Source organism: Martes martes, assembly GCF_963455335.1.
Source record: "Martes martes genome assembly, chromosome: 1".
Lineage (NCBI taxonomy): Eukaryota > Metazoa > Chordata > Mammalia > Carnivora > Mustelidae > Martes > Martes martes.
The window spans coordinates 2,350,514-2,360,520 of record NC_137888.1 but is presented as its reverse complement, the minus strand read 5'-3'; the positions used below and the strand labels follow the sequence as shown (position 1 = coordinate 2,360,520).

Genomic DNA, 10,007 nt, shown 5'->3' with positions numbered 1-10,007 from the left:
CCAGAGGCCAGAGTGCGCTGCCACACCGTGATGCCCGGGTCCCCGGTGCAGGTGTACGATCCCTCCGTCATCCGGGAAGAGTAATGCTGTGAGCTGGTGGCGGGGAGCAGGGCCAGGTGGGTGGGCCCTGGCGTCACTGGGTGTCCCGGCGCCACTCCCAGCTGGAATGTGCCCCGAAGGAGGTGACAGCATTCCCGCTGCTGGGCTGGCGCCTTGAGCAAGCCCTCCCCTCGTCCTTCCTGCCTTTGATGGGGCCGCCAGCCCGGGGCTTGGGGCCACACCTGCGAGTATCAGAAGCCGCCTGTGCGCGCTCTGTGTGCCCGCACCAGCACAGCCGGCAGTCCCTGTCGTCCTCCTGTGTCCTGCCGGCTGGTTGCTCGGGCATCCCTCAAGCACAGCTCCCCGTGGGCCGGGGTTTTGACAGGAGCCCCCACCCCAGCACCTGCCTGGGCTGGAAATCAGGGAAGGAAGTTGAGTGGGCAGAGGGGATCAGCGCAGAGTGTGGGCTCTGCCTCAGGGTGGGATCCGTGCAGCCCCAGACTCTGCCCACCGTGGGTCACGGCTGCTGAGCCCCCGTGTTCGCCGCCAGCCGCCAGGCTGCAGGGTCCCTCCCTCCCTCCTCCCGTCACCACGCACCTCTGCAATCCCCCTCCCTGCGGAGCCGGGTCCTGTGTGCACCGGGGAGCACGTGAGATGCGTGTGCCGGCTGGGCTCTCCCCTGCGCGGGCAGCTCTGGGAGGCCGGGTCCAGGCCAGGCCGGGAAGCCTCGCGCTTGGGCCTGGAGGGTCCGGAGGGACGCCGCTCCCCCAGGACACCACCTTCCTTTCTGCCCCAGGGCGCGGGGCGGGCTGGACGCCTGCCGCCCAGGAGCACAGCGGCCGAGTGCCCGCGCACGTGTGTGTCCGCGCTGCGGTCCCTGGGCGGCGCGGGCGGCCGGGCGGTCGGAGGGTCAGCGGCCGAGAGGCGGCCCGACCCCCCGCGCGTGTCCGGAGCCCGCGGCGGCTGCGGAAGCCGGCCCTGCACCTGCAGCCTCCGCCGGTAGAGGGCGGGTGGGCGGGGCCCGGGGCCGCCTCGGCGCTTGCGCACCTCACCCGCCCTCTAGGGGGCGCTTCTCCCGCGGCCGGCGCCGGCCTTAGAGCCCTCGGGGACTGCTCGTGCGCATGCGTCCCGGGCTCGCCGGAGACGGGACGCGAAGGCCGACCTCAGGCCCCTTCCGAGCGCTGCCGGCTCCGGCCCGACGGCTTCTTCCCGGGGCGGACGGGCGGCCCCGAAGCTGCGGGGCCCGGAGCCCCGGCGGCCCGAGAGCCCCGGGGTGGGGGCGGGCCAGGCCGGCGCAGCCCCCCCACCGCGGCCCACACGCGCACGGGGCAGAGCCCGCCTCTGCGCCCCTCCGCGGCCCCCGGCCCGGCTGCGGAGCTGGGGGCGCCGGCCGCCCGGAACCCTGGGCTCCCGCTCCGCAGAGCCGGCGGCCTCGGGGGACCCGCCCCGCCCCCGACCACACCGCCCCGAGCTGCGGGGCGAGGTCCCGGCTTTCGAGCCGCCGCGTTCACCGTCTCCGCGGCCCCAGCTCGCGCGAGGCCCGGTCCCGCGGCCGGGGAGGGAGAGGCGGCGGGCCCGGCCGCGGCCCTCGGCGGGTCCCGAAGAACGGAGGGAAGCGAGACGCGCGGCCCCGCGGCCTCGTGCGCCCCCCAAGGCCCCGGGACCGTCGCGCTGCCGACCGCGCAGGTGGCACCCCTGGGACGGGGCGCGGCCCTCCTGGACCTCGGGGGCCCCGAGGGCAGCAGTGTGCGCGCGCGGCGGTGTGAGCGCTCTCGGCGGCTCGGCCGCGCCCGTTCCCAGTTGCACGTTCAGCCCGGGTTTGGCCGGTCGCAGGACTCGGTGGGCGGGTGGACGGCGGCGCGGACTCCGAGCCGGACCGCGGCCGGCCTGGGCCTTCCGGGGCATTAGCTGGGGTGGTGGCGGCGGCCGTGCGCGAGAGGGAGGGAGGGTCCCTGCGGTCCAGGTGGTGGCGGGGGCAGCCCGCCTTCCGTGCGTGTGTGGCTGTTTATGAAGTCCCCACTGGCACTGTAAAGCCCATGTCTGTGTGCCGTGGACTCACGGTCACCCACAAATAAATCTTTCTGGTGATGGTCCTGCCGTTCAGTGATCTCTGTTCCCGTCGGGAGCTCCCGGTTAAGTACCCGAAGCCGCTCCCCCCGGGACAGCCCGCCCGCTGAACACGACCCCCCCCCCCCAAAGAAATGAGCCTGCCCGACCTGACCCGCCAGCGGAGGCCCAGGTCCCCTCTCCGTCTGTGCTGTGCCCTGGGGGCTGGCCTGTGAGCTCCGCCGGAGGGCAGGGGTGCCGGGGAGGGTGGGGTTCCCTTTCCCCGGTCCCTCCAGGCCAGAGTCTGAGAACCAGCTTCAGCCACTGATCACTGTCACCGCCTCTCCTGGGTTCCTTCAGCCCTGGGTGAGGTCGGCGCTGGTCACACTGGCCGGGCAGGTCCGGCGCTCCCACCGTGATTCACCCACACCTTCGGAGTAAGTCCGCAGGCGGTCTCCGGGAGCACCAGGCTCCTGGCCTGCCAGAGAGGCACGGAGGGTGGGACAGAACATGGGAAGCGCTTTGTGTCTGAAACGCCTCAGGCTTCACCTCAAACCCACTGCGGACTCTCCCAGGCCCCTTCGCCAGCCCCCAAGGCCCTCCTGGTGGACGACCGTGTGGGGCCGCTGTGGTTCAGAGCCACGCGGGCGCATGCACCGTGCTGGGGGCAGGGTGGGGACAGGTCCAGCTAGGTGGGCCCGGCTGCTTCGTCCCGGAGGCTCCAGGGAGAACCTGCCCTCTGCCGTTTCCAGCTTCCAGACGGGCCTGCACTCCTGGCTCGTGCCCCCCACATCACAGCGGGCAGTATGGCCCCTCTAGTCTGACTCAGACCCCTGCCTCCTCTTCTAAGGACCCTAAGGTGACATTGGGCCCCCCAGAGAGCCCGGGGTCACTGCTTCAACTCAAGACCCTTAGCTTAATCACACCTGAAACGTCCCCTTGCCAAGTAAGTTAACATCCACAGGTTCGGGCCCATCCTCGACGGGACCCAGGTCAGCCCTCCGCGTCCTATGAAAGAGACAGGGGCGAGGTGACGTGGGTCTTCACCCAGTCACCTGCCTCTCTGAGGCTCTGCACGGAAGGTCTAGCAGAAGACCGCTCCCGGCTGGGAAAGCTCAGCCATCGAGAGGATTTCTGGTTCTGGCTACCCCTGGGGGGTGGGGAGACTGGCCTCGAGTCCAGGCCCCACCCTGGATCTTTCCAGACTGGGTTCCTGGAGAAGAGCCTAGCCACCCCCCCCCCCGCCCTTGAGCTACAGTAGTATGAAGGGGGTGCCATCCTGGGCTGGCGGGTGAGACCGAAAAAGGGACAAGGCAGGGAGAGGGAGAGAAGATGCATGGGGGCTGTGGCCAGGCAGCCGGCAGGACTTCCAAGTCTCCCATCTCCCACCTGCTCCAACAGGTCAAAGTCCACCTCCCAGGGGGACAGACACCCTGGGCCCAGGAGGCGCGGGTCCCAGGGGTTTGGACATCGCTGCCAGAGCTGCCACAGCAGAGGCCAGGGAGGGTCGGGATGGACAGGAGAGAGGCCCGGGGCCTGCAGAGGTGAGCAGGATACGGTACAGTGACAGGAAGCCCTGAACCAGGTGAGGGTCCCCCTCCTCCATCGTCTGGTTACTTGTCCACCACCTCCCAGGTGTCAGCCACTGCCAACTCCGCTTGTGGTCACCGTGCAGCGGGAGCGCCAGCTGCAAGGACGTGTGCCTGTGTAGTCCCGAGAGGTCACCAGTCCCTGCGCAGGAGCTGCACCCAGCCCGCCGGGGAGGGGGGAAGCTATAGGCTTCTGGACGTTTGTCAGGGGAGCAGGACAGAGACACCCTGAGCCCGGTTCCACTCCCCTCTTCTCTCCTGAAGACTGTCACATGGAGGGGCGCCTGGGGGCTCAGTCGTGAAGCATCTGCCTTCAGCTCAGGTCATGATCCTGGGGTCCTGGGATCGAGCCCCACATGGGGCTCCCTGTTCCAGTAGTGGGAAGCCTGCTGCTGTCTTTCCCTCTCCTTTTGTGGGCTCGCTCTCGCTCTCTCTCAAATAAATCTTAAAAAAAAAAAAAAAAGTGTTACATGGACATTCTAATTGTTGTGATTATGTTCAGGTCTTTGATTATTTTACAATAGGATTTTTCATCCTTTTCTCCCCACTTTTTTTTTTATTATTTATTTGACAGACAGAGATCACAAGTAGGCAGAGCGGCAGGCAGAGAGAGAGAGGGAAGCAGGCTCCTCGCTGAGCAGAGAGCCTGATGCGGGGCTCGATCCCAGGACCCTGAGATCATGACCTGAGCCAAAGGCAGAGGCTTAACCCACTGAGACATGCAGGCGCCCCCTTTCTCCCCACTTTTAAGAGTTCTTTATGCATTAGCAGTATTAACCCTTAATAGTTTACAAATCTGTTCTCTAAGTTTGTAATTGGAGTCATAGATTAAAAGCCTGTGTCCAGACCGGGACTGTAGAGGGATTCACACATGCCTCTAGAATTCTCCTTGTCTAGCCCTTGTCTGCTGGAGCCACGTGCCTGCTTTTGCAAGGACAGAAAACGTACGAATGCCGTTTCCAAGCAGCTCGGGGAGAGTCTCCTAGACACCCCACCTGGTGGTGATGGACGAGCGGCACCGAGGACTGTGTCCAGTGCGCAAGTGACATCCGTTACTGGCTCGTCTATCTCTAGGCCAGCGCGCATCTGATCTAAGTCAGTTGTGGTTTCCGCCAGCACCGTGTTCTGGGAGCAGTTAGGGACCTCTGAGCTGGTGAGGAACCCAGGGGCCCCCGGAGGGGCAGAACCAGGCCTGGCTGAGTGTGCTGACCTGTCCAGCCCAGCGGGGTGCAGGGTCAGGCTTCGGGAGAAGTGATATTCGGCAAGAATTCCGGGTGGAGAGGAAGCGCACCTGAGGGCGGCTGGGAAGGCGGCCCACCTCTGGCCCAGGGGGGCTTGTTCCCGCCTGGGGAGCTTGAGCGTGGGGTCTGTGATGCTCAGCCGTGGGCCAGGCCCCTTTAGTGGGCTTTTTGGTCCTGGAGCACTCCCAGGGGTGACGGAGGAGAGCTCAGTGAGGGGCCGTAGTTGAGGGGGCATCACCCGCCTGGCACGAAGGGCTACCTGGTGGGTGAGTGGCAGAACTGGAGGAAAGTCCTGTCGTAGGGAGACATGGTCAAGAGCCTCATGCTGGTCCCCACAGTGAGGGGCGGGGGGTCACGTGGAGGAGCTCCAGCCCAGCATGTCCCCCAAACCAGCTCCCGAGTACCGCCCCAAGCTGAGTTATGAAATACGCTCGATCTTTATTTCAGGGCAAAATGGCTTGACGGCCGAGAGTAAGAGCCTGTTAGGGAAGCTTCCCATTCTTCCAGTTCCAGGACAGAGACGAGGACACACGCGGCTCGTTTTAGGGTTTTCTTCTTCAAAGTGTTGGAGCTGCGCCCACTGTGCGACCCTCCCGTGCCCTCCTCTTCCCTCCAAGATCCCCCCCACGCCACAGACGCGAAGAGGTTTGGGAATCCGAGACCAAGCTGAACCCGCAAGGGCGATTTTCTGCCACGACCTGAGCCACACAAGACACCACACCCTCCCGTCTTCTCCCAAACAAGGTCATGCTGTGGCCTTCATTTACGAAACGCGGACAGAGAGCAAACCAAGCACAGGACCGACGTCCCTGACGGCGGGGACCCTCAGGAGACCCTGAGACGTGCTGCAGCCCAGGGCTCGGCACACTGAGCTCAGAGCAGGAGCTCGAGGGACCCTGCAGGTGGCCCGGGGCGCAGTGAGGCCGACCGACTGTCCTGCACGCCCACCTGCGTTCCCCGGAAGGTTACGGCCTCTCGCACACCCATCTGTGTTTCTGCGAGAGTGCAAGGCAGCGAGTGAATGTGTCCAGGTGCCCTAGAGCTAATGCTCTAGAACCAGATCTACCCAAATCCTTTCATTTTATGGGGGAAGACTGCATGGAGTCAAGGCATGAGTGTGGGGAGCTGTGGTTCGAACACGGGCTCCCAGAATCCTGGGTCCTCTGCCCACTTGCTGGGACCTTGGGCAACTGCCCTTGGGCTCAGCTCTGCAGGGGGAAGGGGCGTCCAGCGAGCTCCAGCTGGCATGTGACCCAGGCAGGAGGGGCTCCCGTGCCACAGCAGGCTTGGGGCTAGCGAACGACCACAGAAACACGTCCCTTCACCGCTCGACGCTCCTGTATAGGATTATGGTTTCAGTTCCGAGAAAACACCCCAACAAAGGAGTAAGTTCATGAAGATTTAAAAATATGTATTTAAAGAGAATATAAGCCGTCTTTGAAAGTGATTAAGATCAGTGACTGTGCTTTGTCTCTCCCCCTGAAAGGCAGGAACAGAGACTCGAGAGAGGTGCGTGATACCCCCCCCTCCCGCCCCCCAAGTGGCCCCATGGAGAAACGACATTTGCTCTTGATCCCAGATGTGTTCATAGCGGACAGAACCACACGGACGGGCCCCACCCAGAGTGGGAGCTAGAAATACGCCAGCTCGTCGTGCTTGGCCTTGTTGGTCTGATAGCTGGACAAGGCCAAGGGCTTGTTTTCGTGCGGGAGACTTTGAAATACTCGAAGGTGCACAAACTCATCATCGTCAACTTGAACCTGGAAAGATGGAAGCGGGGGGAGGCGAGTGAGGGGCAGCCAGGACCTGTGCCCCCCATGTCCCCGCTGGGCCAGCCCGCCTAAGGCCCTGGACAGGGTAGGGGCACAGATCCCTTCGGGTCATCAGCTTCCTGCCTCCCAGCCTCCCGGCCACCGGCCCCCCGTGGCGACACTCACCTTGATGAAGTAGTTCCTGCCGGCAACCACTTGGCTCCTGAACGCCACGGCCTTAAAGGTAGCATACGTCTTGTTTTCCCGCTCTTCCAGCTGGGCCTTCACCTCGGGGAGGGGACAGAACGGGGAACCTTAGCGGCTTCCTCCCTGCAAGAGGGGCTCACCCCGCCGACTTGTCGCCGACTTCTCTCTGAGACGCTACACACCGATTCCTGGGCCACCGCCACAGACGTTCTGTGTCCCGATGTTCCTTACAGCGGGGGGACACGTTCAAGTCTTAGCTCCCCGCTAAGGGGCAGAAAACAATCCCCTCCATCTACCGATTTCCACGGTCCTGTTTCAGGAGAACACTGGTCACCCTGTTCTAGGAATGTCCTGGGATACTTTACTATCGTCACCATCACGGGGCTCCTGGGGGACTCTGTCAGTGAAGCGTCTGCCTTCGCCTCCGGTCATGATCTCGGGGTCCTGGGATCGAGCCCCGCGTCGCGGGTGGGTGTCTCTGCTCAGCGGGGAGCCTGCCTCTCCCTCTCCTGCTCCTCCCCTGCTTGTGTGTGTGCAGCTGCTCTAAGTAAATAAATGAGATCTTCAAAAAATATATATTTTCACCATTACAGCACTGTATGCAACTTTACAACCTGTTTTCAGTCTTAAAACTTGAACAGTTCGTTTGAAAGGCTGTATGTAATCCTTTGCTCTTAAAACTGAGAAGTAAAACATCTTCCAAAATTTACACTAGATTTTACGTTACATTTAAAGGTACTCTTCCATCTCGTAGAGGGGCCCCAGCTGTCTTCACTGTTCCCTGTGGGTGTTACGGCCGTTCCTCCACGTCTCCCACAACACAGGCTGCAGCAGGTGCAGGGCCTCGCAGTAAAAAGCCCGTTAGTGCATTTTTAGAGAATTTCTTTAAGATGCAGAACCTTTATTTTTATTTTTTTAAAGATTTTATTTATTTATTTGACAGAGATCACAAGTAGGCGGGGGGGGGGGGGAAGCGGGCTCCCCGCTGAGCAGAAAGCCCGATATGGGGCTCGATCCCAGGACCCTGGGATCATGACCTGAGCCGAAGGCAGAGGCTTTAACCCACTGAGCCACCCAGGCGCCCCTGGCTGTCCTCATCTTAAGTGCCAAACAGTAATCATACTTTCGGGTCAATTCTGTTTCCCAAGGTCTTGGCCTTTTAGGAACTGAGCATCTTTATGGCAGAGGAATACAGCTTTGTCTTTTTTTTTTTTTTTTTTTTTAATCTCATCTAGTCTAAAAGTGCTCTGGCTGCCCCCTGGCTAACAGTAGGCACTGCAGTGCGCAGACTTCGCGCTGGGGGGACTGGGCTGGTTCCAGAGGGTTAGCCGTTTCCGTTACACTGGCTGCCGGAGGATGGCCCGTTCCTGGGAGGCAAGGGGGGGTCACCATACTACACACAAGTGAGTCACCGTGCCAGTCCAAACGAAGGCTGCCTGTGTGGCCTTCGGGGAGGCGCCCTTGCTGGGGAGAACAGACAGAAGGCTGGACTGCGGCAGCACAGGACTGGACGGCCAGGTAGGGAGAAGGCCGGTCACTGTCCTGCTGCTCTTCTGCCCTCTCCGGTCACTGCTCGTTCCCACGGCGGTGCCTACCTGCGTCGGAATGTCACTCGGAGCCCCCTTCTTCCTGCAAGTGCCATGTCCAGTCTGCACGGAATGGACTCTGCAGACAGCTCAGAAAACTGGCAGTGGGGGTGGGTGGGTGACACCCACAGAACGGCCCAGGGGCTCAGGAAGGAATCACCTCCCCTTCATCTGCTTGGGGACTGGAGGCAGGAGAGCCCTGGGCTGCGGGCAAGGGTGGTAACAGGTGACGCCGCTACCTGGCTGGCCAGGCCCGCCCCTGCCTGTAGAAGGGCGGCTCCAACACCCGTGGCCACGGGGAGAAAGAGCCCCCAGGTCAGGTAGCAGCCTTCAGGGGCCCCGGGGGGAGGCCCCAGGACAGGGCTGGCGGGCGCTCCTCATCGGCTTGGGAAGCGGGGTCAGTCCCGGGTGCTCCCCTAAGGAGCCAGCAGGGACGTGCAGGAGGAGGGGCCCCGGCCTCCCTCCTGGTGGCGGCGCGTCAGCAGCCGCGCGGGCCGCCGCAGTTCCCGCGACAGCAACCCCACTGCCGCCGGTCACTTCCCAGCGCCCCGCACCAGATCAGGGTCCGCGGGCGAGGGACGACTTCCCCAGCACGGGAAAAGCAGGGGCGGCGAGGCAGGGCAGGGCCCTCCGGGCGGCCGGGGGAGAGCGCGGAGCCGCGGCCCGGGCGGGGGCGCCCCGCAGTCGCCGCAAATTCCCCATTTTCCCGGGTCCCGTGGGGCTGAGTCACCGCCCTCCTCGGCGGCCGGACGCGGAGGCCCCTGAGCCCGGCCGGGGTGCCCGGCGTCCGGGGGGCGGGGGAGGGCGTCCCGCCGGGAGTCCCGGGCCTTCTCCGCGCGCTGGACGCGACCTCCGCGGGCCCATCCGCCCCCGCGCGCCGCCACCCGCCGCTCTCGGAGGCGACCCCGGGCCGGCCCCGCGGGCCCCGCAGCCCCGGCCAGAGCCCCGCCCGCTCCCGCCTACCTGGTCGGCGATGGCCTGGGTCTCGGCCGTGGCGGGCTGCGAGGCGGTGGGCGCCCCGCACATCATGCTGGCGGCGGACGGAAGCCGAGCGGGACGCGGCAGGCGCGGCGGGCGGGGCAGCGACCCGCGCCCAGGTGTCCGCTCCGCTAAAGAAGGCGGAGGTCACGTGGCCCGGGGCGGGGACTGGGGCGGAGCCGGAGGCGGGGCGAGGACCGGAGCGGAGGGGGCCGTGGGCGGGGCCGAGGGCGGGGCCGGAGCGAGGGCGGCGGGCCTGGGGTGAGGGGGCGGGGCCGGGGGCGAGGGGGCGGGGCCGGGGGCGAGGGGGCGGGGCCGGGCGAGGGCGGGGCCGAGGGCTGGCGGCGGTGCGCAGGGGCCGAGGACCGTCGCAGTCCTCTCCTCTGGGCGCCCACCGGGCGGGGGACCACGAGGACCCTCACTGTCCGCACCGTGTGGGGACCAGTGGTCGCGTGCTGTAGGGGCGTCCCGCACTGCGGCTTTGGTGTCGTCCTTCTCTGGCCGGTCAGGGCGGAGTGTCCCCACTGCAGGGGACAGTTGGAGTCCGGCCCACATGGGGGTGGGAGTGGG

The 10,007-nt window shown here is 64.8% G+C and overlaps 1 protein-coding gene and 2 long non-coding RNA genes across 4 annotated transcripts; 2 read left to right on the top strand and 1 right to left on the bottom strand.

Moving 5' to 3' along the window:
* The first annotated feature begins 3,486 nt into the window (after positions 1-3,486).
* On the top strand, positions 3,487-4,104 carry LOC308343697. Its single transcript, XR_013966895.1, has 2 exons — positions 3,487-3,629; positions 3,721-4,104. It is a non-coding gene; the product is annotated as an uncharacterized lncRNA (long non-coding RNA).
* Positions 4,105-5,977: 1,873 nt separating this feature from the next.
* Positions 5,978-7,582, top strand: LOC308343702. The gene is made up of 2 exons (XR_013966896.1): positions 5,978-6,300; positions 6,402-7,582. It is a non-coding gene; the product is annotated as an uncharacterized lncRNA (long non-coding RNA).
* CSTB (cystatin B) lies at positions 6,306-9,600 on the bottom strand. Of its 2 annotated transcripts, none has more exons than XM_080804822.1 (3): positions 9,423-9,600; positions 6,853-6,954; positions 6,306-6,675 (listed from the first exon to the last, which is right to left on the bottom strand). In XM_080804822.1, exons 1-3 carry the CDS (start codon positions 9,486-9,488, stop codon positions 6,547-6,549), a joined length of 297 nt encoding a protein of 98 aa, XP_080660948.1. In that variant the 5' UTR covers positions 9,489-9,600; the 3' UTR covers positions 6,306-6,546. The 2 variants fall into 2 exon arrangements, with proteins under 2 accessions (XP_080660948.1, XP_080660949.1); XM_080804823.1 differs by having other exon boundaries at positions 6,853-6,948; positions 9,423-9,582.
* Positions 9,601-10,007: the final 407 nt, after the last annotated feature.

Excerpts from the sequence above, each read along its gene's own strand:
- CSTB (XM_080804822.1), bottom strand. The coding sequence starts at position 9,488 with ATGATGTGCGGGGCGCCCACCGCCTCGCAGCCCGCCACGGCCGAGACC. Across the intron at positions 6,955-9,422 it reads CCCAGGCCATCGCCGACCAG|GTGAAGGCCCAGCTGGAAGA; the intron begins GTAGGCGGGAGC and ends CCCCTCCCCGAG. Across the intron at positions 6,676-6,852 it reads GCAGGAACTACTTCATCAAG|GTTCAAGTTGACGATGATGA; the intron begins GTGAGTGTCGCC and ends CCATCTTTCCAG.